The 26,360-nt window shown below is 44.1% G+C and overlaps 1 protein-coding gene across 4 annotated transcripts in view; it reads right to left on the bottom strand.

Moving 5' to 3' along the window:
• Window positions 1-26,360, bottom strand: part of DMD (dystrophin) — a 1,248,719-nt gene that overhangs the window by 39,797 nt on the left and 1,182,562 nt on the right. For all 4 annotated transcript variants that reach the window (XM_066619666.1, XM_066619670.1, XM_066619667.1 and 1 more), the window contains 2 exons: window positions 14,724-14,890; window positions 3,511-3,622 (listed from right to left, as the gene is read on the bottom strand). In XM_066619666.1, coding sequence (XP_066475763.1) covers window positions 3,511-3,622; window positions 14,724-14,890 — 279 coding nt within the window. The remainder of the gene's footprint in view (window positions 1-3,510; window positions 3,623-14,723; window positions 14,891-26,360) is intronic.

Here is a 26,360-nt window from a genome sequence, read left to right as displayed (position 1 = left end):
AAAGTCCATCTGATTGCCAGAAATTAGCATACAGTAGACCCCAGCTTTATGATAATCCATTTCAGAGACACCATTGAATTGTGAACATATTGTAATATGTATCCAATAATTTTTCCCCCCTTGTAATTTGTTCCAAGATCTCTGAAGTTGAAGTTTCTGCCACAGAACTGATCTACTTCCCTCTCTAAAAGGTGATTTAAAAGATGCCTGCTGTTACAGGCCATGGTTATCAGTTTGCACACTGTTGTAAGTATGATAGACAACTTACAAGGCTGCATCCTTAGCTCCATACACACAGCCACAATATTAAGAACACTGCTATTGACTGAGATTCTACCAAACACATTTACATTACTGATCTGCTTATCTATCACCTATGAGGTCCTTTTGCTGGTAATCCTAAGACCATTGTAAAGTAAACATCTTACTGTACAGTGAACCTTATTTTACTAAAGAGAGTTCATTGTAAATTGATTTGACAGTAAAATGAACCCAATGTAAAGCAGCAGTCCACTATATTTGGTTGTACAGTTTGCATAGCATATTCATGATCATTGCAGCTTTCAAGGAACAGTTAGTAACATCTTACAGTTCTACAGTATTTGCTTTATAATTTATTATGGTCAACTGTGTGCAAAATTCCAGTTTAGAAGCCTATGGTGAACCTTTGTTCTGTATGTGGTACGTCAATCACCAGCACAAGTGAACTCCAAAAAGTCAACTTTGTATAGTATGGGGGTTGCTGAGCCATTGTAGGAGTACATTTGAAAAGAGAGGAGGAGCAGACGGATCTCTTCCCATATGTATTACCACAAATCCCTTTCTGTATACTCATTACATTCTATAACTTCCTCATTATATTGCTTATCGGACTGGAAAATTCTTAAGTTTCTAATTGCTCTTGTTATCAGCAAGAGAGAAACAAAAAAAGAACAACTTTTACAAAATTTATGCTGTTCTATATATTACATTAATTTTTATTGAAGACTTTGTTCATTTGTCAGGAAGAGGCAAGTAGAAACAATTGCTAGCCTAATATGATCCAACCGTTTCCAATTACAGATGAGAGAATAGTGCTAATGTCTTTGAAGATGAACAATTTTCTCTCTCAGTTTCTAAGACACAATAGTTGTTCAGACATGTCTGTACTTCACCCTCCCTCAGATATGTACAATGTAGTCATTATCTTAGCCGAGGTGGAAAGAGCAGGAAAGAACAAATCATTTGAAAACTGATAAAAAGCTGGTGCATACCACTGATTCTTACTAAGAGCGGCTACACATCCAGAAACTGGACCAAGAAAGTGGTAATACTATGTGATAGCATAACATGTCAGAAATGCTTCAAGGCAAACATGGGAAAGCATGGTAGAATCGTAGGATTAAATGGTTCCCCCCCCCAAAAAAAAATTAAAATAATCTTCAGCAGGATCTTCCATACAACAAATTCCAGAATGCAGCCCTCTCTCCACTGGCCTCATCACCCCTATGAGTGTAAAGAAAGCCAAACTCTACCTACTGAATAGGATGACTATTTGAGGGTAATTAGCCAAACCAATCTGTGGAAAAAAATTCTCCTGACCTCAAATATGACCTTCAGGGATCCCTCCAGCATTCTTTGGATTACTTAGATTTCACATACTGCTAGGCACAAAGAAGTCAAACCCTGCAATTTCTATTAATAATTGGAATCAAATTACAGCATACACTGTATTGGCAACCTTCAGTCTCGAAAGACTATGGTATCGCGCTCTGAAAGGTGGTTCTGGTACAGCGTCTAGTGTGGCTGAAAAGGCCAATCCGGGAGTGACAATCCCTTCCACACCGGGAGCAAGTGCAGTCTGTCCCTGGTCTGTCTCCCTGGCTATGGGCCTTCCTTCTTTGCCTCTTAGCCTCAGACTGTTGGCAAAGTGTCTCTTCAAACTGGGAAAGGCCATGCTGCACAGCCTGCCTCCAAGCGGGCCGCTCAGAGGCAGGGTCTCCCACTTGTTGAGGTCCATCCCTAAGGCCTTCAGATCCCTCTTGCAGATGTCCTTGTATCGCAGCTGTGGTCTACCTGTAGGGCGCTTTCCTTGCACGAGTTCTCCATAGAGGAGATCCTTTGGGATCCGGCCATCATCCATTCTCACGACATGACCAAGCCAACGCAGGCGTCTCTGTTTCAGCAGTGAATACATGCTAGGGATTCCAGCACGTTCCAGGACTGTGTTGTTTGGAACTTTGTCCTGCCAGGTGATGCCGAGGATGCGTCGGAGGCAGCGCATGTGGAAAGCGCTCAGTTTCCTCTCCTGTTGTGAGCGAAGAGTCCATGACTCGCTGCAGTACAGAAGTGTACTCAGGACGCAAGCTCTGTAGACCTGGATCTTGGTATGTTCCGTCAGCTTCTTGTTGGACCAGACTCTCTTTGTGAGTCTGGAAAACGTGGTAGCTGCTTTACCGATGCGCTTGTTTAGCTCGGTATCGAGAGAATGAGTGTCGGAGATCGTTGAGCCAAGGTACACAAAGTCATGGACAACCTCCAGTTCATGCTCAGAGATTGTAATGCAGGGAGGTGAGTCCACATCCTGAACCATGACCTGTGTTTTCTTCAGGCTGATTACAGCATACATCACAGAAGAATATTTAGCTGGGACTACATATATTTCTGAACATTACAATGATTCAGACATTATGGGAATAAAGAGGATGCAGATATGCACTTGGATGTTTGGTCATGATTGTTTCCATAAGAGAACGTTTTTCTCACAGCATGTAGACTATGCAGATAATATCAGCCCAATACTAACCAACTTTCCAGTGCTGATGCAGCTGCAATGCAGTCTTGAGGTAAGGGAACATTTGATCCCTTACCTGGAGAAGGCCTCCATGACTGCCTCCTCACAGCTGTATTCAGCATGTGCCCAACTGGCATGGCTGCATTGGTGCTGGAAAGTTAGTTAGGAATGTGCTGTATACCTCATAAACTATCTGGGCAGATGAATTCACCTTTCCCTAGCAACTTATTTCACTACTCTTAGTTAATAGGTCTTTTTTCCCCCTCATACTTCTTGACTTGTACATAATCATGAAATTGTCTGATGACATAAAAACTCCAGATGCAGAATCTGTTTTATAACAAAAATGGACTATCATAAAACCAGCAGATCCAACCATATAGCAAAATCACAGTATACTGAACACGGTCAGCCCAATCCTGAGCTGCCTGGTGCGCATCAGCATTAAGGTGCTGGTACATTTCAAAAGAATCCTAGGCTTTCTGTGGAACACACAGAATTAATTATTTAATATTGAACATAGAGTTCATGAGCATACAACTTGATATAGTGACATTTAAGTTTTGAATTATTATGGTTATTTCTCTGATGTGTGAAAGACCAAACATGAACAGGCTGGTTTAATTACGGAAGCACACCCCAAACATACAATTCTCCACTAACTTCAACTGAAAAACTAAAGTGTTTTGCCTTCTTCCCAGTCAACTGCATTAGGGGAGACCAAGATAGTTACTTACTGGTGTACAGTATTCTACCATTGGGTAGTGCATCTTATGACCTTTTGCAACTCGACCAGAAAAGAAGCAGCTTTGGCAGATGTCATAGTTAAAGTGCTTTAAGCTCCTGTACCTGCAAGAAAAATGTGCAATTTAGAGCTTTTAGATATAGCACAGGAGAATCTTATTCTTGTTAGATATACAACTGCAACATTTGAATAACCGTTTCAAAATAAGCATGCTGAGATACATGATCTCAAATTGAGAGGTTTATTAGCATGTATTAAGAACTTGAGAAAAAAGGAGAGGTAATTACTCTTAGTTCTTTCAACCTAAAACTGCTCTTTCAATGAGCAATTCATTTTGAGTCCTGATAATACTGTGCTTCTTCATAACTAACTAGTTCAGCGGTTCTCACACATTTAGCACGGGGACCCACTTTTTAGAATGAGAATCTGTCGGGATCCACCAGAAGTGATGTCATGACCTGAAGTGACATCATCAAGCTGGAAATTTTTTTAACAATTCTAGACTAAAAGCCTACCCAGGATTACCGTATTCTTCGCTCCATATGATGCACTTTTCCCCCCCAAAAAAGTGGGGGGAAAAGTGTGTGCGTCTTATGGAGCGAATACTGCAAAAAAACAAAACAAACAAAAAAACTCTGCCCCTGGCCCCGCCCCCTGCCCGCTCTGCTCGGCTCCGCTTCCCAGGAAAGTGTGGATGGGGTGGCAGTCTCACTGTGCAAGCCCGCGTGTCTACTCAGAAGTAAGTCTCAGCGTCACTGGGGCTCACTCCCAGGAAAGCGTGGGTGGGGTGGCAGTCTTGCTGAGTCTTGCTGAGCAAGCGTGTCTACTCAGAAGTAAGTCTCAGAGTCACTGGGAATCACTCCCAGGAAAACGTGGGTGGGGTGGCAGTCTTGCTGAGCAAGCCCCTAGAGCAGGGGTGCTCATTATGTCGATCATCTCCAGGCGAAATGAGTCAATCGCAGGCTTCTCTCCCGTCCACGCATCCCTAGGAGTGAGCCCCTGGCAGGCTTGTGAGCCCAGGGAGTGAGCACCTGACGGGCTCCTCCCTGGGAGAGGAGCCACTGGCAGGCTTTTCTCCCGTCCACGCATCCCTGGGAGTGAGCCCCATTGACTCTACTGGGGCTGACTTACCTTTCCCCTGTTTTTGCACTGGTATGTATGGAGATCTGTTCCCCCCCCCTTCCATCTGTTGGTTCTGTGTGCAAGGGGTTTTGCACTGGTCTTGCTGTGATGTCTATACAGAGATCTTCCCTCCTCCACAACTTTCCCCTGCTTTTGCACTGGTATTTATGGAGATCTGCGCCCCCCCCCCCAACTTCCATCTGTTGATTCTGTGTGCAAGGGGTTTTGCACTGGTCTTGCTGTGATGTCTATACAGAGATCTTCCCTCCCCCACACGTTTCCCCTGCTTTTGCACTGGTCTGTATAGAGATCTGCTCCCCCCCCCTTGTATTGGAATGGAGGAAGATCTGGTGAGGAGGTAGATGTGGTGTCAGCAGTGGCCCCTTTAAGGGTAAGGCCTGGGCATCCAGCAGAGTATGCTGCACAGCTGCAGCCACTGGAAGGCAATAGGGCCCTCAGGGATATAAGGAGTACCAGAGGCAGAAAGGGTTTGTAGGAGTGCAGGTTGGAGAGGAATCTGACTGTGGATTGTGACTGGACTTGGATACCCTGATGTATTTGACTGACCTACCTGGAACCTGACCTTGGACTGTAATTTGGCTTATTGGCTCTGGACTCTGATTTGGTAACTCTGATTCATGGGACTGATTTACTTGGCATCTGTGGACTGGAACTGGACTCACTTTTGCTTGCTGCACTGGTGAGTTGCACAAGGGGGACTGATCAGCCTTAAGTGGGCAGGAGGCCCAGTGGATTGGCATTTGGCAGAACATCATTGTAGCAGAAAGATAATGTGATCCCCTATTTGTGTGCACCTGCTTTTGTGAGCTTCATAAATTCTGACTCTAGCGATGATGAGTTCTTGGGGTTTCCAGAAAACTAGAGTACTCAACCTTTAAGTCTCTCCATTTGTTAATGACAGTGATAATGGTTCTTAATGCCACTGTTGACTGCTGTTCACTTTACATGATTCAAATGTTATTCTGTTATAGTTTATTAAATATTTTATTACACTATTTGGTTCAGAATATTTTTTTTCCTTGTTCTCCTCTTCTAAAATCTAGGTGCGTCTTATGGTCAGGTGCATCTTATGGAGTGAAAAATACAGTGTCCCATTTACTATTATCATTAAAAGAATATACATAGTAGCTTATTAAAAGTATAGGTCTATAACATTTCCCCAAATGCAGTCACATACCATGGTAGTATCAAGTCTGATATATTAAAAATAAAACAATGAAATGAATGGGGACCCACCTGAAATTGGCTTGTGACCCACCTAGCGGGTCCTGACCCACAGTTTGAGAAACACGGAACTAATCGATAGCCTACACATGCTCACTTTCCCTGTCTTCCTATCTCATGGACAAGTATATATCAGATTTGATAGATTTTCATAGCTCCGAAACACAAGCACAACTCTGGAGAATGCTTTTGTAACACTTTGCACTGAGTTGTGAATTCTTGCAATCTAGTTGCACCAGATATTAGTGATACAGGAGGTATATACACCTGTCCTGAGGTCCCTTCTTTCTTTCGTTACTAGTTTAACTCCCCAGCATCATTAATATATATTTTTTCCACTTTTGGAATTAGTCACTCACTTGAGCAAACCACTATTGGGAATGATAATGAGTACGAAGGAAATAATTTGTGCGCCCCAACACAAAATTCCTTAGTTTTATTTCAAGAAGTTTATATCCTGCCTTTTCCTATCATGCTTGAAAAGTGCAATTAAAATTAAATAAAAAGAACAAAATTAAATCTAATGCAATAAATAAAAAAAAACACACAAATGAAACTAAGCAGCCCAAAGCAAAAACAATGAAAAGACAAACAGCACAACAGAGCCATAAAAACCAACCTATTAAAAGAGACAAGCAATGAAAAGTTAGGCCAAATAAAAATGTCTCAAGTTTCTTCTGAAATGCCAGTAAGGAAGAAACAAATCTAACTTCCACTGATAAAGAATTCCACAGGGCCAGGCATGCAGTGGAAAAGATCCTGTTAATTGCTTTTTGATGGAGATGGAACCCCCAAAACAGTCTTCCTAGATCAGGGGTCAGCAACCTGCTGCTCTAGAGCCACACGTGGCTCTTTCAGCTGTCTGCTGTGTCTCCTCCAGGTGAAAGTGGCAAATGGGGTAACAGGAGGCACCTGTGTTGGGAGGGCAGGCTGCTTCCCTCCACCCCCTGAGCTCACTGCCCCCCTCTCCCCTCAGCCCCACCTGCTCCACAGTGGTTTCCCTTTTCAATTTTGCCCGCTCTGCAGGCTTAAGCTCCCTGTTTTTCCCTTCCCCAACTCTCCAGCAGGATGCCCTCCTCCGCCATTGTGAGCCCTTGCAGGTCCCCACTCAGTGCAAGGAGAGGCTTTTCCTCCACAGCTGAGGAGACATCCATTACAGTGGATGGAGCTTACTCCCAGGAAAGGGTGCCTGGGATGGCAGCCTTGGAGCCTGCTCCTATGCGTGTTTACTCAGTTGTAAGCCCCATTACAGCAGATGAAGCTTACTCCCAGGAAAGGGTGCCTGGGATGGCAGCCTTGGAGCCTGCTCAAGGCCAAGCGCAAGGACGGGTGAGTGGGAGCCCACACAGGTCTGTTCGAGAGTAAGCCCCGATGTAGTCCCTGGGCTACTCCCAGGAAGGTGTGGAGGGCTATAGTCTCAGCCTCCTCCTGTGCAGGTCTACTCATAAGTAAGGAAAGTGTGGAGAGGACTGCAACCTGAGAGCTCCAACCAACTTGTCTGCTCAGAAGTCCCATTGTAGCCAATGAGGCTTACTCCCAGGATAGTGTAGAGAGGGTTGCAGCCTGAGTGAGGGAGGGCAGGCAGGCAGGGCAGAAGCTGGCCTGTGGCTGCCCCGCTCTGGCTTCTTCTCTTCCCTACCTCTGGAGTCTGTGTCCTTTTTTCCTTCCAGCAGGGTGCCTCTGGAAGGTGGGGGGAGTTCTTTAGTATCCATGTAAGATAAGCAGATGTCATAACCAACATATGTATTGGAATCCTGGAAGATCTGGTGAAGAGGTAGATGTGGTGTCAGCAGTGGCCCCTTTAAGGGTAAGGCCTGGGCATCCAGCAGAGTGTGCTGCACAGCTGCAGCCACTTGAAGGCAATAGGGCCTTTAGGGATATAAGGGGCACCTGAGGAAGGGGGTGTGGGTTGTAGAAGGAGTGCAGGTTGGAGAGGAGACTGACTTGGCCAATTGACTTTGACTTGGATACTCTGATTTGACTGACTTACTTTGGAATCTGACCTTGGACTGTGACTTGGCTTATTGACTTTGGACTCTGCGCTGGATAATCTGACTGACTTTGTGACTAACGGACTGTTGGAGACACTGGAGTTTGGTGTGTGGCTGCTGTGCCCAAGACTTGCTGATGACCCAGGGTCTGCTGTAGTGGTGGGAGGCTACTGGCAGGAGAGAGGACCTCTGCAGGTTGAACAGGTGAGCTACCCTGGAGGTAAGGTCCAGCAGGACTGCAGGGCAAAACCAGGGTCATTTGTTGGGGGAAAGAAGGGGAGCTAATTTGCTTAAAGTGGGCATAATTCTCCAGGCAGAGAATGGCCTTGGAATCAGGCAAAACACCATAGAGGACTAGGTGTCTGAAAACACAGGACAAGAATGCATGACAAAACTAACTAAAAGCTAGAAGAGGGGGCTACATTATAAAAATGGGACCTATAAGAGCATAAAGGTAAAAAAAGAAACTATATATGCAGTATTATCTTCATTTTAGATGTCAAAAGGGTTTTGTGGCTCCTGAGGTTTTTTTCCTCCGGAAAACGGGTCCAAATGGCTCTTTGAGTGTTTAAGGTTGCCGACCCCTGTCCTAGATGTTCTCTCTGGATGGGCAGATGCATGTGGAGAGGGATGGTCCTTCAGGATTTAGATTCTAAATAGTTAAAGGTTATCACAGTGCTTTAAACTGTGCATGAAAATATATATAGGGAGACAACAAAGATATATAAGAGGGGTGTAACATGGTCAGGACCCTTGGCCCCAGTCAGCAGCCTTACAGCTGTGTATCATACTGCAATTTACAGACAGTTTTTATAAGCATCCCCATGTACAGTGTGTTATGGGAATCCAATTTCAAAGTCCCCAATGCATAGGTAAGCATAGCCAGATCTGAGGGCTCCAAGAAAAAAGCACTATTGGTGCAACAACTTAAAGTAGCTAAAGGAATTCCAGATCATGGGCAGCACCTGGGCATCCAGCTCAAAGCCAGATTCAGGAGCATCCAAACTGCAAACCTGATCTGTCAAAGACAGTGCTAACCCACTGAAAGTAGACAGTCCATTTCCAAACCAACAGCAAAACGGTTGTGTCTGGATTTCATTTTCATCTAGGCCAACATTGACTCCAGTCATCAGGTAATGACATCACAGTGTCCACAGACAAAGATGGTAAAGAGAAACAGAAATTGGTGTCATTCACATATTGGCAACATGCAATCATAAACTCCCAGATGACCTGTACCATCAATTTCACATAGATCTTAAAAAGCATGGGGAATAAAACAGAGCACTACGGGATACCATAGGCCAGGGGTACCCAAACCCCAGCTTGGGGGCCACTTGCGGCCCTTGGGGGCTCCCAATCCGGCCCTTGGGGAGCTCCCAGTTTCCAATGAGCCTCTGGCCCTCCAGAGACTTGCTGCAGCCCATGCTGGCCCAACGCAACTTTTCTCAGCATTATGACTGTTCAACCTCTCACCTGAGCTGTGGGACAAGGGCTCCCTCCACTGCTTGCTGTTTCATGCCTGTGATGCACAGCGGCAGCGAAGGAAAGGCTAGCCTTGCTTTGTGCAAGGCCTTTTACAGGCCTTGAGCTACTGCAAGACCTTCATTCATTCATGTAAGTTCCATCTCTAATAAATTCATTTATGTAAATTTATTCAAATTTGAAATGTAAATTAATTCATTTTTTTCCCTGGCCCCTGACTCAGTGTCAGAGAGATGATGTGGCCCTCCTGCCAAAATGTTTGGACACCCCTGCCATAGGCAAAGCAGTCAAGGCAACAAACATGAATTTCCCAGCACCACTTTCAGAAAGGTATACTCCAGGAAATGCTGAACACTATAAAGCAGTGACCCCAAGTCCAGTTGGGTGTTCCAGAAGGATACTGTGCTTGATGGTATCAAAAGCCACTGAGAAGTCCGGCAAAACCAAAGCAGACACATTCTCTCACTTGGCTCCCAGCACAAGTCATTCACCAAAGTTGACAAACACCATTTTTGTCCCAAACTCTGGCCTTAGGCCAGATTGAAAGGGATCTACATCATGTGTTTCCTCCAGAAATTCCTAGAGTTGGGTTACCACAACAAGTATTTATGAAAGGTAGACTGGAGACTGGCTGACAGCTGTCTAAAATATTAGAGTCTAATGAGGGTTTCTTAAGATGAGATTGGGCCACCACCAATTTAAGGCAGGCTGAACAGGTCTCCTTGGCTAATGAGCCATTTATAAGCCTCCCTGTCCAATTAGCTAGTCTCCCACTGGCTGCCTTTACCAGTCAGAATGGACAGGGGTCAAGAGTGCATTAGGATGCCTCACACTTCCAAAGAACTTATCTATGTCCACAAGTTGAAAATGTGGAAAAGTGGGAATATTGGTTGGAACTACTGAACTGGCATGTAATTTGTGCTGGATGCATGTGTTTTAAACTGCAATGTGCCTTGCAAATTGGTCACATTGCGTCTTTGAGATTCTACTGAGAACCATAATGTTACAGGCCTCGCACCACTCAAAAGAGCTATACTGCTGAGCAGATGCCAGGGTGGCAGCGGCTTCTTTTCTGCCAACACTGCCACAGAGTAGTCCCTAAAATGGGACATAACTTTGTGTGGCTGGACTATCCATGAGTTTTTTTTTTGCCACTGTCACTTGGGTATCTTCACTGCTGCTGCACTGCCCTCAGCTCTTCAGAAAACTACAGGTGGAAAGAGAGCAGAGACTGTCTCTCTACTGCAGAGGTCAGCCAGGGCATTAGCAGAAATGCCAAAAAAAGTGGCAGGAAAATCCTTCCAGTGTCATGAGGAAACCATAAGCCGGGGGGGGGGGGGGGAGGAAAGCTTCCCAATAGGTCTCTTATCCCCACAGAAGTTAAAAGCTATGGTAAGCCTAAATCCTACCAAGTAGCGAGCTGCCTATAACAAAGTAATGTTTATCACCATTAAGAAAGAGATCACCAGACATCAATTAAGAAAATCAGGTTCAGAGTATGCCCAGCCCAATGTGAGAGCTGATATTACCCAAGATATGCCCGAGGTTGTTATGGAAGCTATGACATTCTGAACCATACTATTCTTAGCGGTTCAGGGTATAAATTCAGGGTGCAACTGAAAGATCCTAATTCTAAAAGCAGCTCAGAGACCACCCCAGGAGGTTCAGATAGGGAAACCTGTTGGGCAGCAGGGTGGGCAGTACACTAATAGAATCCCTATCCTCTCAGGAAGAGACACTCAAAACCTGTAGACTGCTGGGCAGAATATCTGGACAGGGAAACAGTATCATGACATCATTCAGCAACATTAAGTCCTGGATGATGGTATTATTATAGCCCAGGGGTGCTCAAAGTTTTTGGCAGGAGGGCCACAACATCTCTCTGACACTGTGTCCCGGGGCCGGGAAAAAAAGAATTAATTTACATTTCAAATTTAAATAAATTTACATAAGTGAATATATTAGAGACTGAAAATGAATGAATGAATTCCATCCAGTTTATTATCCCATCCACCCTAGTAAGGGGGGATCTTCATGCCAGCTTATGATCCCATCCACCCTAGTAAGGGGAGGGGGTCTTCATGCCAGCTCAGGATCCCATCCACCCTAGTAAGGGGGGGGGATCTTCATGCCAGCTTAGGATCCCATCCACCCTAGTAAGGGGGGGTCTTCATGCCAGCTTATGATCCCATCCACCGTAGTAAGGGGGGGATCTTCATGCCAGTTTATGATCTCTCTCACACACACACACACACACACACACACAGGGGGGATCTTCCACACTTTCACATACCTGCCCCCTTGCCCTCCCCTCCTTCGTTTGCCTGGGCTGCCTGCCCATGTGGTCCGGAGGGAGACCTGCTGCGAGCTGGGCTGGGTTCCCTTCCCTTGTGATCTCTCTCTCTCTCTCTCTCTCTCTCTCCCCTGGCTCAGGTTGCAGGAGGGGAGGGGAGGGGAAGGGAGCTGAGCCAAATGGAGCAGAGCAGAGCCCAGCCCAGCCCCTGGGCAAGAAAGAAGACTAGCAGGCAAGCGCGCAGGGACCTTTATAGTGGGAAGTAACGCGAGACCTGCAAGTCTCACGTTACCTTCCCACTATAAAAGGCCCTGCAAGCTGGCTGGGCTCGTCTTTCCTTCGCTGCCACTGAGCTCAGCGGCAGCAAGGGAAAGCAAGGCGCGGAGCTTGCGCGGCGGGCCAGCACAGGCTGGGCCGAGTGCCCACTGGAGGTGGGGGGACCCCCTGGGGGCCAGATGGGGACCCCCAGCGGGCCGCAAGTGGCCCGTGGGCCGGGGTTTGGGCACCCCTGTTATAGCCCAACCTGATATTGTGAATAAAACAGCTTCAGGCTAGAGAAGCTGCCACTAGAATCACCAAACCCTTTCTGGGTGAGAGGGAAAAAAACAGGGAGTAGTCTTCAAGTGACTGCTGTCCTTTCTCTAGTAAGTGCCTACTCTCCACTCAGTATAAGATCTCCCCCTGCCTGTCACTATATTGATGTACGTGCCCAACCCTATGCAAGGAAGAAAAAAGGCAAATCACTTTTTAGATTGGATTTTGAAAATGAAAACCAAAATGTGTTCAGCAAAAAAAACAACTACATAGGGAAAGAACAACATTTCAGAGTAAAAATGTCAATCTTAATAGACCGGGCACTGTAGCATAATAAAGCTATTTCTCTGTATCGTGGCCAGTGGGGGAAAATCCATACTCCACTAGACTCAATGGCAGAATTTATGTGGATAGGGATGGCTGCTGGTTGACTCACTCTACCCTTTTTCCACAAGATGATAATTTTACAGAATAGCAAATTGAGGTGCAGAAGGTGACAAAACTCATATTTAACATCTGAAATATCCTGCTAAAGGCACTGATAAATCAGTTGACCAATTTGTCTGATGCAAGGTGACTTTCTTCAGTCCTTTCCTTGCAGGCTTTCAAATACATTCCAATCTCATGGATGATTCAACATGTCTTTGAAACTCAGGGTCAATCTGTGTCCTTGATTTCTGAACACAGCGGAAACTGGAGACATTCTTCCACTGGTCTCTCTTATTGATCAGAATCTGGCACTTTCACCACTGTAGTCCTGGTTCATTTCCTACTTAAAAAAAAACTTTTAATAATATTTGGAAAAAGAGCCATTCTGAGCCATGTTTTACAGGTTGAATGTTCCAGTTCATATCTGACATGGCTAGGTAAAAGAATCTCAGGTAGCAGGCTGGGAAGGCTTCATTTGATACTGTGAAAAGCCTCTGCCAGCCAGAAGAGACAATATTGGGATGGATTACTGGTCTGATGCGGTATGACAAGAGTTATATATTCGTATGAATCATTCAAAAGCCCAGAATTCATATGGATAATGACAATGAGGTGACAAAGAGAGACACCTAATGGGCAAATGGGAAGATATGATAACATGCATTCATATTATGGAAATTACTACATAAGAATAAACTAATTGAAAGAAAAAGCAACTCGTATATAGAGAAACCAATATTTAAAAAAACACTAAACAAATCATAGCTTCATTTTTACATTCCCTCTTAACAGTTAACCCTTTAGAGCAAGTTGAAGCAGCAAAAAATCATCCTTCCCTAATTTACTCATTGCATTTCCACTTAAGGTCACTCAGCTGCAGTCCTGAAAACAGACAAAATGATGGCATTTTTATATCAATGCACCCCACCACAGTTCTCTAACTGAGCTTCAAAGAGAGAATTATAAAAATCTCTTTGTCAACAGCTTGGTGCACAGGAGGATAAATACCAATGCAAAGAAAATCATGTGAATGAAGAGCACGCAGACCATACAAAGCAGTTATTAGGAGGCAAAGTGATAAAACAAATCTAAGCATAATTGAAAGCAAGAATTTACTTAACAGTTAAGTGGATTCTGAACAGCCATACCAATCCATGGCTATTTTGCAACACAGTGACTTATTCATTGCTATAGTAACCATGCTGTTGATCCAGATGTCTGAACATGTCAACAACATTTTAGATTCTAGGCTAAAGATGACTGTGAAGAGGAATTTAGAGAGGAGAGGCTGAGTGGATTCATTCTGAAAAAAATGATCATTATATCATGGGGTGTACAACCTAACGGTTTTATTTCATTCAAAGTAATTTCTTCTGGAAAGTCTAGATTTTTTTATTGTAACAAGTTGCGTGTTTTACAAAATTTAAGAAAGGTGCAATTTTAGAAATGAGAGATACAATTCAAACAGCATGACTGATTTTACATACTAGAGCAGTGGTTCTCAAACTGGTGGGCCGTAACCACCAGCTCATGTAAAGCTCTCCCAGTAGCTTTAAGGGGTGGGGGAGGGGTGAGGCAAAGAGGAAGTGCTTTGCACTCACAGTTTTCCAACATTCTAAGACTCGTGGAGCCCTGCGGAGGGCTGTGTGGGGCTCCCCACTGCTCCTGCAACGTCCTGCACACATCAGTAAGTAAAAGCACTCCTCTTCCATCCCCATTAGCGGCGCAATCCTAGGGATCACGTCACTGCCCTCATCCCCTCCCCTGCAAAGACTTACCCCAGGAGTAAAGCTCCCGGGATGTTTGAGAACCACTGGAATAAAGGGAACACAAAACAAGTATTTTATTTAAGGAAGCTGCTGTTGGAAAGTAAGGGGAAAAGAATCATGCTAATAAATGAATAGCACTCTCTCCATACACCTGTGAACACTATAAGAAAGTTTCAACGCTCCTCTTCATGAAAGCCTCCAAACATAATAGTAATATGCAATATGTCTCCCTCCCTGATGATTATAATAGCATTTAACTGAAACATTCTCTATTTAGCAATAAAATCAGAGCACAAGAGCAAAGAGGATATCCTATTGATAAAGCAAGGTATTGTACCTGAATCCAATAATTGGACATTCCTTGCAAATGTTGCACTTGGCTTGGTGTTTGGCGGTTTCAGCAGCAGCCACTCTATGTAACACCGGCAGCCACACCATTGATTGTGGTTCAAGTCTCATCCAATCCAGAAACAGGGCTGCTTCAATTTCAGGCTTGTTATTGGCCTATGAGAGAAGGGGGAGATATTCAAGGATTTAGATTCTCTCTTCTTCTAACCTATCATATTTCTGGTCTCTTAAGATCTTGCTAGCCCACTGTCTTTCCTCTGCTTCACTTGGGGACAGAGAAATACATGTCTGCCAAAGAAATACAAATATGGGTTTAGATAGGCATTTAAGGAATCAACAGTTAGGGTGCTTCACTCTTCCTACATCAAGTAACTCATGATTGACTGTACTTCCTTTCTTTGAGGCTGGAGGAAGCCTCAAACAGTTAAAACTGCGAGGGATGGCATTTGTAGGAAAGAGTCAGGCAAGGAAATTGTTGAGCTTCTCCAACCAGTCACATACTGTCTCCCTGCAATTTAACCCCACCCATCTCCCATCAGCCTGACAAGGCACACACAGGTTGTGGAACACTCTATGCCTCATGGTGTGTAGTTCTCCCACTGGAAAAATTCCAGCTCTGCGATTCATTAAATATACATTAAGATGATGATTTGCAACAGAAGAATTCTTTAGTGGTCTCCTCTCTCCTGTCATGGTATCAGCACTGCCTGTTCTTGAAATCAGCTCAGAGGAACCTATTTTCTCACTGCCCTTGAAACTACTTCTTTTGGCTCTTTCAGTGCTGATGATGCTTCTGACGTAGTTCGTATTCCCTTTATCACCCGCAATGAAGTGCATCCATGATGAACCTCCTCTTTTCCAAGGCAACTAAATTCCTATGAGACTATACAAACTTAACTTCTCTCCTACTCTGTATTCAGTAATAGTTTTGCAAAAGCAGTTCCATCTTCTCTTCCTTTACTAAAATGCATACAACAACCTCATCTGCAACCTGCATGCTTCTTCTAGGCTCTCCTTGCTCTCCTAAAATCTTTCCCCCTTTGTTGCTGTCTGCCTCCATTCTCATCTAATATTTTAGGGCCTTGCAGACTTTTCTGAAAAGTTATTTAAATAAATAGAACAGCCAAGAGAATTTTAACGTTTTTACTTAGCATGCACAGCCTGAAGCGTAAACTATCCTCTGCATTGTTCCCCTTTTTAAAAATCCCTAGATTGTCAATGTGAATTGGGCATGTGATTAGTGGTTTATAAATACATAGAATGTGGACAATAATGCTGAACTGTCAAGGAGGTAGGACAACTTTTTTTTGGAGAAAAAAATCTCTACAACTGTGCAGAGGCATAAAGTATGGCAGAGAGTGATGAACAAAATGCTATCTAAAATTAGAGTTGCTTTTTTCTAATGCTATTTGCCATAATTTTAATTTTTTTTTTAAAACCAATAACTGAAGAGCAAAAAATGGAAAAACCTTCCTTGGGGGAAGAAAATAACCCATAATGTTCTGAATAATGAATTTCATGAACTTTGACCTAGAACTCTGCATCAGTCTGACTGAAGAGAAGGCATTCTTTGTTACTGCTAGCTATTTTATATGCTAATTCAGGAAACCCTTTGGAAAGGTGCACTTCGAGCAGCCAGAGTTTAAAATGGTGCACACAGTATTACAGGACTTCTGATAGTGTTTTACCAAGAACAAAGTGTTCCTATTATGACTTTGTTGACAACAAAATAATATCAACTGTTCTGTAGAGCAGCTGATATATGAATATACAACGTTTTCTTACTTTCCTTAGTCTAATGAGCTGCCTTTAAACTTTCTTATACTAAACTATGATTCTAGTTTGCTTGTTCTTTAAGAACCATCCTCTACTATTACTGCTAATACTTACTGCACATTGGGGCAAAAAATCAAAACTTTAGATATAGGCTGATGGGTTCTGAGCTGTCTGTGACAGATCAGGAGAGAGATCTTGGGGTGGTGGTGGACAGGTCGATGAAAGTGTCGACTCAATGTGCGGCGGCAGTGAAGAAGGCCAATTCTATGCTTGGGATCATTAGGAAAGGTATTGAGAACAAAACGTCTAATATTATCATGCCGTTGTACAAATCTATGGTAAGGCCACACCTGGAGTATTGTGTCCAGTTCTGGTCACCGCATCTCAAAAAAGACATAGTGGAAATGGAAAAGGTGCAAAAGAGAGCGACTAAGATGATTACTGGGCTGGGGCACCTTCCTTATCAGGAAAGGCTACGGCGTTTGGGCCTCTTCAGCCTAGAAAAGAAGCGCCTGAGGGGGGACATGATTGAGACATACAAAATTATGCAGGGGATGGACAGAGTGGATAGGGAGATGCTCTTTACACTCTCGCATAACACCAGAACCAGGGGACATCCACTAAAATTGAGTGTTGGGAGAGTTAGAACAGACAAGAGAAAATATTTCTTTACACAGCGTGTGGTTGGTCTGTGGAACTCCTTACCACAGGATGTGGTGACGGCATCTGGCCTGGACACCTTTAAAAGGGGATTGGACAAGTTTCTGGAGGAAAAAATCAATTATGGGGTACAAGCCACGATGTGTATGCGCAACCTCCTGATTTTAGAAATGGGCTATGTCAGAAGGCCAGATGCAGGGGAGGGCACCAGGATGAGGTATCTTGTTATCTGGTGTGCTCCCTGGGGCATTTGGTGGGCCGCTGTGAGATACAGGAAGCTGGACTAGATGGGCCTATGGCCTGATCCAGTGGGGCTGTTCTTATGTTCTTATGTACTACTAATATAACACTTTTCAACAAAAAAGTTAACAAAGCGGTTTACAAACCAATTCAAATAACGAAATGGTCTAACGACTAAGAGTCTAATCCTATGCTCGGCGGCATGAGTCCATGCTGCTGAGCACAGTCACTCATCACCAGGCTCCTGCCCGTGCTAGCTCAGTGTCGGTCAATGCTGGGCTAGCGCCAGGCTGTCGCCCAGCCCCCGCAGCTCAGTGGTCCAGGAGACCAACCAACTGCAGAACGGTAGGTGGGAGCGGGGAGCAGGCGTTCTGTGGAGGGGGGAGGCCGGCAGGGGCGGAGAGAGGGCGAGCAGGAGGCGTGCCAGGGGGCGGCGGGAGGAGGATCCGCGGAGCTCTGCTCCGCAGGATCCAGGGTGCTCGTGGAGGGCTGCATTTTCCTACTCCACCTTTTCCTACTCCAAGGGCCGCCTTTTCCTACTCCAAAGTGAGTAGCCCCATTGCAGAGCTGCTTACCTTACTTGGAGGAAGGGAACGAACGTCCGGTTCTCCCGAGGTGCCTCCTGCTGTAGTGCGGGAGGTGCTGGATTCAGCGGCAGCCCTCCTCGGTGCTGCCAAGCCTGGGCGCCCTGGGCAGCTCAGGATTGGGCTGTAAATTGGTTTACAAACCAATTCAAATAACTAAATGGCTCTCTGCCTGAAAGGGCCTCACAATTCAAAAAGATGCAGAAGAACACCAGTAAACAGCCACTTGAAAAGACACTGTGCTGGAATGGAGAGAGGCTGTTACTCTGTGCTAAACACAGATGAGTGCTACTTGAAAAACTACCTCTTCGCCCACTTAGCAGGGGTAAGCCACCACATTTATTATTTATCAATTTCTCAAATTTAATACTCTAAGAACTAACCTCAAAAGTTCTTACAATAGCTTGCCAAAGCACAAGAAAAATACAAAAAGTGCCATAAAATCCATAAATAATTACGTATGGGGCATACCAGAAAAATTTTGTAATTAACAGTTACAACATTTGTTCTTTGTGGGTGCAAGTCATATAGGGTGGTGGCTACCAAATTCAAAGCTTCCCCCCTTTTTAAATGTTTCCTGCAGCCACTTCCACTATGCCCAGCCCACAGGTGTACACATTTGGTCCCTGTTGTGTATATGCAAAGTTGGGCAGAAATGGCTTAAGCAGCATTTTACCTGTTGTTCTTGATACAGCCTTAGGGACCACTGTTTAAGAGTCTCTGAGCTCATCCACTGACCTCATATAAGTAAATAAGAAGAGTCTTGATAGATGAGGCCAAAGACCCATCTAGTCTAGCTTCTTGTATCTCATAGTCACCCATTCACTCATGACCACAAGATAATGTATCCTGTTGCCACTCCCTTGCATCTGGCATTCAGAGATAGGCTACCTCTAAAGCAGGGGTCTCCAAACCCCGGCCCAGGAGCCAGATGCGGCCCACAGCGAGCCTCTATCTGGCCCGCGGCCAGCCTCTGATCCCCTGAGAGTCTCTGGCCCTGTTGACCAAACACAACCAGAGTTGTGCTCGTGGGATGGGGAAATGGGGGTCCATTTAAGTGTGTGCTTTATTTCTTGGGCTGTGTTCATGCTTGGAGAAGTCCTGGACATGTGAGTCCATTCATTTATTCATTCATCGAAGTTCCATCTTTAATGTATTTATTTAAATTTTATGTTTAATTTTTTTTCTGGCCCTCAACACTGTGCCAGATATTTGATGCGGCCCTTCGGCTGAAAAGTTTAGAGATCCCTGCTCAAAAGTATGGAGGCTGTATACATTCATTATGGCTTGTAACTTGTAATGGGCTTTTCTTCCATATATCTGTCCAAAACCCTTTTAAAGATGTCTTGGCCAGGTGCCATTACAACATCCTGTGGCAAGGAATTCCACAGATTAATTACTCAATGGGTAAAGAAATATTTTCTTTTGTTCATTAGAACTCGTCCACCACTCTATTTTAGTTTACGTCCTCTTATTCCGGTGTTGTGTGAAAGGGAAAAGTGCTTACCTCTATACATCCTATCCATCTCATGTATTATTTAGTCTTAATCATGTGTGCAGGTGCCTTCTTTATAGACTGAAAAACTCCAAATGCAGTAGCCTTTCCTCCTAAGGGAGGCGCTCCAGGCTAATAATCATATTTTTTGCTTTCTTATGTACCTCTTCCAGTTCCACTGTACCTTTTCGGAGATGTGGCTATCAAAAATGAACACAATACTCCAAATGTGGCCTTAGCATCGACTTTTGTAATGGCATAATAATATTAGCCATTTTATTCTCAATCTCTTTTTTAATGATCCTGAGCATGCAATTGGCGTTCTTCATATTTATACAAGCATGCAAAAAGCTAAAAAAATTGTTATGGAAAAGTTACTACAGTGACAATCAAATACAATAAGCTGCATGTCATTTTCCAGCCACCCCAAAGGCATGCGCACATACAAAGACACAAGTTAAGAGGACCTGACTACTCTTCCTACCGAATGATACCTTTTTCAGGGGAGATCTACAGACACATTAAGCAAAGTCATGGTATAGTTCTTGTGGGACTGTACCACTTCAGACAGCTGGTAGGGAAAACCATGTTTTTGAAAATTCTCCACATGAAGACATTTCTACATACAGAAACTAGCTTGCACATCAGATAGAGACCTAATGAACCTTTTACCTTTATCAGGAAATGAAAATGAAATCTGGTCATGTACTTAAAGCACATACGGTGGCCTCAAAAGTCTCTGACATTTACCAAGGTTGCCGAAGATTTAAGAATTACCACTAAAGTCAATATTCATTTGCCTTCCAATGTCAACATACATATTTCATGCTTTAGAGATACAACATACTCCTGTAATACCACACTGGTAAGTTAAGTGCTCAGCTCATTAAAAAGAATGTTGAATACCAGCAGGACCACATCTTCCCTACAGGTATACCCTACCTACCTGGGGAACTGTAAGCTTTATATTATAAATATATTTTATTTAGTTCTTTGAAGAGTTTATGGGAAAGCACATTTGCCCTTAATTTTTTAAAATCCTGCAAATAACCAGGTTTGCTGTCATGGTGCTAACTCTAAGCAAGGACTTGATGAGACTATTGCATAAAGACTAAATTGCTTTTCCTTAGACAATTATTTGCATCAAGTCAGCCATTTTCAACCTTTTTCAGGTCAGGGCACACTGACAAGGCACTAAAGTTATCAAGGCACACTACTAGTTCTTATTAACGGTATTTATATACCGCTTTTCAACCAAAAGTTCACAAAGCGGTTTACAGAGAAAAATCAAATAACTAAATGGCTCCCTGTCCCAAAAGGGCTCACAATCTAAAAAGATGCCAAGGAATACCAGCAGACAGCCACTAGAACAGACAGTGCTGGGGTGAGGTGGGCCAGTTACTCTCCCCCTGCTAAAAAAAGAGGAGCACCCACTTGAAAAAGTGCCTCTTACCCAATTAGCAGGGGTTCAATTAGCAGGGGTTCTTAATTACATTATTATGTTACAATTAATTTAATTAATATAACTAAGGGTACAAACCTAAACAGGTCTACTCAGAAGTAAGTCCTATTTTGTTCAATGGGGCTTACTCTCAGGAAAGTGTGGTTAGGATTGCAGCCTTAGATCATTACATGACAATGAAAGAAATTCCCAAGAAGCTTGGAGAGGGAGGTAAATGTGGTCTCTGGAAAGGAAGAACAATGTTTTGAAGCAGGTCTGTTCAAACTGTTATCAGTTGATGTGCTCTGATATGCCAGGAAGTGTTGGCAAAGAGAGATGAGACTGAGCGTACTGGAGAAAAGTGCAGTGAGGAGATGTGGCTGTAACAAGTGCAGGATTCACTGGGGTGGGGGGAAGAGAAAGAGAGAGAGAAAGGGAGGCAACTGACTCTGGACTTTGGAAGGTGGGGAAGAGGGAGGGGCGGGGGGGCAGTAAGAGAGGGGTTAACTGCAATTATGATGGGGGAATGTGTGTGCAGGAGGGGAGGAGGTGGGGTGGGGGGAAAGAAAAGCATCACTTGCCTGCTCATTTATTCAAGAAAGAGGGCAACCAAGCCTCTGTTTGTCTACTCAGAAGTAAGCCCCATTATAGTCAATGGGGCTTACTCCTAGGTAAGAGTGGATAGGATTGTGGCCCAGCGCCCTTACTGCCAAAGCCTTGCCAGTGGAGGCAACACAGGGAGGGTCACTTTGGGAAACTGCAGGCAAGGAAAAGGGTCTCTCCAGGATCCTTTCCAGCCAGCTGCTTCTGGCTCTGTACCTGCTTCCACCTTTAGGCTCGCCCTCACTCTCTCCACGTTCCCGCCTGCCGCAGGGAGCTCTTCCAGGTTTCACTAGCTGCCTGGCTGGCTGCCCAATCAGAACGCCACGGCAGGCGCCAGCAACAGCAGGAGCATCCAAGTCCCTTCACAGGCTGCCCCTTTTTCTTCTGCTGCTGTGAGAGGCTCCAAGCCGCCACTTCTCCCGCGTGTGCACAGCAGCTGCTGCTGCCCGACTCCTTGACCCCGTGGCACACCTGAGGCAGCCTCACGGCACACCAGTGTGCTGTGGCACAGTGGTTGAAAACCGCTGCATCAAGTGCACAAACTTCCCATTTATTGCTATGTAGGAAAACTACCTTAGGAATCCATCTTGCTACTAGCTAAGTAATCTTCAAGCTCTCTTTAGTAATTAAGTTTACTTTATACACAAAAGATCCATTAAAATGCTACTTGTATGAAAAAATGTGGATTCTGAGGTTGAAATGCTGCAGTGGGTGCTGAACACAGAATAAGAATGAACCGTTCAAAGCAGTAACCTATCCTCTTGCAGTTGCTTTTAGTTTACAGAGAAGTATTTTGCATGGATGAAAGCCATCCTGTTATATCCACAAGATTCATCTTAATTTTCTTGATTGCCAGTAGTCCTGATAGTTGTCTATCTTACCACTAGGCATAGTATCTGCTGTTTGAGGAAATTAATGGCATTAAAATGCACCAAAACTAGTACTGAAGTACATTACATTAAGATTTAAAGCCACATTGAGAAAACCTTGTTAGGGTCAGGCAGTACAGGACAGACAGTTCTTGACTGCTCCCTGAGCTGCTATTACAATTTCTTTCATAATCTCTAAATCTAGCCAAGCAGTAGCTGAGGATTTCACATAAGGAAAGAGTCTGTATTCCAACAGAACATATTCAAAAATAACAAGAAAACTGCAAATAATTTTTTTTCCCATCAACACATTTCTATGCAGCTGCCAGCCACACAACTGCATATGGTTGTGACACAAAATTCATTATGTCTTTCCCAGTTTACGAACAACAATTTGTTATGGCTGATATTCATATTTACAAAATGTCAGGCACCTGTCTTTTAGCATATGTGTGCCAAAGAAACATTGAGAAAGGAAAACCAAATATTTACTGTAACTTTAGATAATACTTTAAAGATCCATTTATTTCTGTATTTTAAAATATAAATACAAAGTAGTTTGGATTTTTCTCATTCTAAACTTTAAGGAATTTGTACTAAATTATTTTAGTATATCACCAAATGGAACAATTTAGTCCTAGCTGTTCGTCTATATTCTTTAGCCATAAAAATCATGCCTTCATGAATCTGTTCTCAATTCTCTATTAACATATTGTGATTCCTTCCACAGTCAAACATGAATAGATTGGTCAGTGGTCAATCATGAAACAAGCTTTATGACACACAGCTGACAATGAAATTTTAAATCTACATTGCACAAGAAATACCTATAATATTTATTTTTTTTCAATATAGGCACGCTGGTGATGTGTTACCTTTGCCACAGCCCAATCCAATCTTGGGTTTATGGAGGTAGATCTCACAATCCAGCATCATAAACCCAGTGTGGCATCACAAATGGTGTGCCGCTATTTTGTGCTTTGGGACCACTGCCGCTGTCTCTCACACACCAATGGCTCATCCAGACCAACCGAGAACAGGTAAGGTGGCAGCAGGAGCAGGCTGTAGGCGGTTTGAAGGAAGGACAGGACAGGCAAAGGGAGGTTCAAGGGTGAATCTCAGCAGCAGTCACACACACTGGGATTCAATCCCCCTTTTCCTGGCCTGACATGTCCCCTGTGGTTCCTGGGACCTTTGACAGTTCCAAGAAGACTCATTGGCAACTAGGCAAATTATGAGAAGGTAAATTAAAAGTATTTTTATTTGCCTCTCCTAGGCCATCTGGTTCTCTCCCCCCCCGCCCCATTGATGCAGGGCATACTCTGTTGGCACTGCTTTATCACGTAGGCTGGTGGCAGATAGAATTGGGGCATTAATGTCATAATATTCAGATTTTCATTGATTGTTATTTTATCTTGCTTTCTGAAAGAAGTTTTTCTTGATACTATTGAGTGGAAGGAGATGTTCCTTGATCAGATCTAGGTAGTTGTGTCTGGTTTTGTTTTCATTTTGACTCCCAAGGTCCTAATAAGTAGCCCATCCTGAGGCATTCCATGTACAAATGCTTTTATGCAAATGCCTGAAGTCTTCGGGCAAAGATGGGAGAACTTGGTGTCTGGTGACCAGGGAAAACATTGACATAGTGGGCATAACAGAAACCTGGTGGAATGCGGAGAATCAGTGGGATACCACAATCCCGGGCTATAAACTCTACAGGAGGGACAGGCAGGGGCGTGTTGGAAGTGGGGTGGCCATTTACATTAAGGAAGGGATAGAATCCAGCAAAGTAGAGATTGAAGGCAGGTCCGACTCCACCATAGAATCTTTGTGCGTTAAATTACCAGGCCTGAGGAGCGATGTAATAATGGGGGCATACTATCGTCCTCCAGACCAGAAACCAGAAGGGGACCTTGAAATGAGGAAACAGATCAGGGAGGTGACAAGGAGGGACAGGGTTGTAATCATGGGGAACTTCAATTATCCTCATATAGACTGGGACAATTTGTGTTCTGGTCACGAAAAGGAGACCAGATTTCTTGACATGTTAAATGACTGTGCCTTAGAGCAGCTAGTCATGGAGCCCACCAGAGGACAGGTGACTCTGAATTTAATATTGTGCGGTACTTAGGACATGGTTAGAGATGTCAAGGTTACTGGGGAACAGTGATCATGCTGCAATCCATTTCAACATGCATGTCGGGGGAAGAATACTGGGCAAATCTCTCACAAAAACCCTTAACTTCCGACGAGCGGACTTCCCTCAAATGAGGAGGCTGATTAAAATGAGGTTGAAAGGGAAGGTAAAAAAAGTCCAATCTCTCCAGAGTGCATGGAGGCTGCTTAAAACAACAGCAATAGAGGCCAAGTGGAAGTGTATACCCCAAAGGAAGAAGGGCTTGACTAAGTCCAGGAGAGTGCCCGCATGGCTAACCAGCCAAGTTAGAAAGGCCGTAAAGGGCAAGGAAGCTTCCTTCCGTAAATGGAAATCTTGCCCTAATGAGGAGAATAAAAAGGAACATAAACTGTGACAAAAGAAATGTAAGAAGGTGATACGGGAGGCCAAGAGAGACAATGAGGAGCACATGGCCAGCAACATTAAGGGGAATAATAAAAGCTTCTTCAAATATGTTAGAAGCAGGAAACCCGCCAGAGAAGCAGTTGGCCCTCTGGATGGTGAGGAAGGAAAGGGGAGATAAAAGGAGACTTAGAGATGGCAGAGAAATTAAATGAGTTCTTTGCATCTGTCTTCATGGCAGAAGACCTCAGGCAGATACCACTGCCCGAACAGCCACTCCTGACCAAGGAATTAAGTCAGATAGAGGTTAAAAGAGATGTTTCAGACCTCATTGATAAATTAAAGATCAGTAAGTCACCGGGCCCTGATGGCATCCACCCATGAGTTCTTAAGGAATTGAAGAATGAAGTTGCAGATCTCTTGACTAAGGTATGCAACTTGTCCCTCAAAATGCCACAATGCCAGAGGATTAGAGGGTAGCAAATGTCACGCCGATCTCTAAAAAGGGAAAGAGGGGTGACCCAGGAAACTATAGGCCGGTCAGCCTAACATCTATACCGGGTAAGATGGTGGAATGCCTCATCAAAGATAGAATCTCAAAACATATAGACGAACAAGCCTTGCTGAGGGAGAATCAGCATGTTTCTGTAAGGGTAAGTCTTGCCTCACAAACCTTTTAGAATTCTTTGAAAAGGTCAATAGGCATGTGGATGCAGGAGAACCCGTAGACATTACATATCTGAACTTTCAGAAGGCTTTTGACACGGTCCCTCACCAAAGGCTACTGAAAAAACTCCACAGTCAGGGAATTAGAGGGCAAGTCCTCTCCTGGATTGAAACCTGGTTGAAGACCAGGAAGCAGAGAGTGGGTGTCAATGGGCAATTTTCACAATGGAGAGAGGTGAAAAGCGGTGTGCCCCAAGGATCTGTCCTGGGACCGGTGCTTTTCAACCTCTTCATAAATGACCTGGAGACAGGCTTGAGCAGTGAGGTGACTATGTTTGCAGACGACACCAAACTTCTCTGAGTGGTGGAGACCAGAAGTGATTGTGAGGAGCTCCAGAAGGATCTCTCCAGACTGGCAGAATGGGCAGCAAAATGGCAGATGCGTTTCAATGTAAGTAAAGTGTAAAGTCATGCACATTGGGGCAAAAAATCAAAACTTCACATATAGGCTGATGGGTTCTAAGCTGTCTGTGATAGATCAGGAAAGAGATTTTGGGGTGGTGGTGGACAGGTCGATGAAAGTGTCAACCCAATGTGCAGCAGCAGTAAAGAAGGTCAATTCTATGCTTGGGATCATTAGAAAAGGTATTGAGAACAAAACGGCTAATATTATGCCATTGTACAAAACGATGGTAAGGCCACACCTGGAGTATTGTGTGCAGTTCTGGTCGCCACATCTCAAAAAGGACATAGTGGAAATGGAAAAGGTGCAAAAGA

The sequence above is a fragment of the Tiliqua scincoides genome, chromosome 3 (assembly GCF_035046505.1).
Source record: "Tiliqua scincoides isolate rTilSci1 chromosome 3, rTilSci1.hap2, whole genome shotgun sequence".
NCBI classification, from domain to species: domain Eukaryota; kingdom Metazoa; phylum Chordata; class Lepidosauria; order Squamata; family Scincidae; genus Tiliqua; species Tiliqua scincoides.
This window is presented reverse-complemented; position numbering and strand designations above follow the sequence as displayed.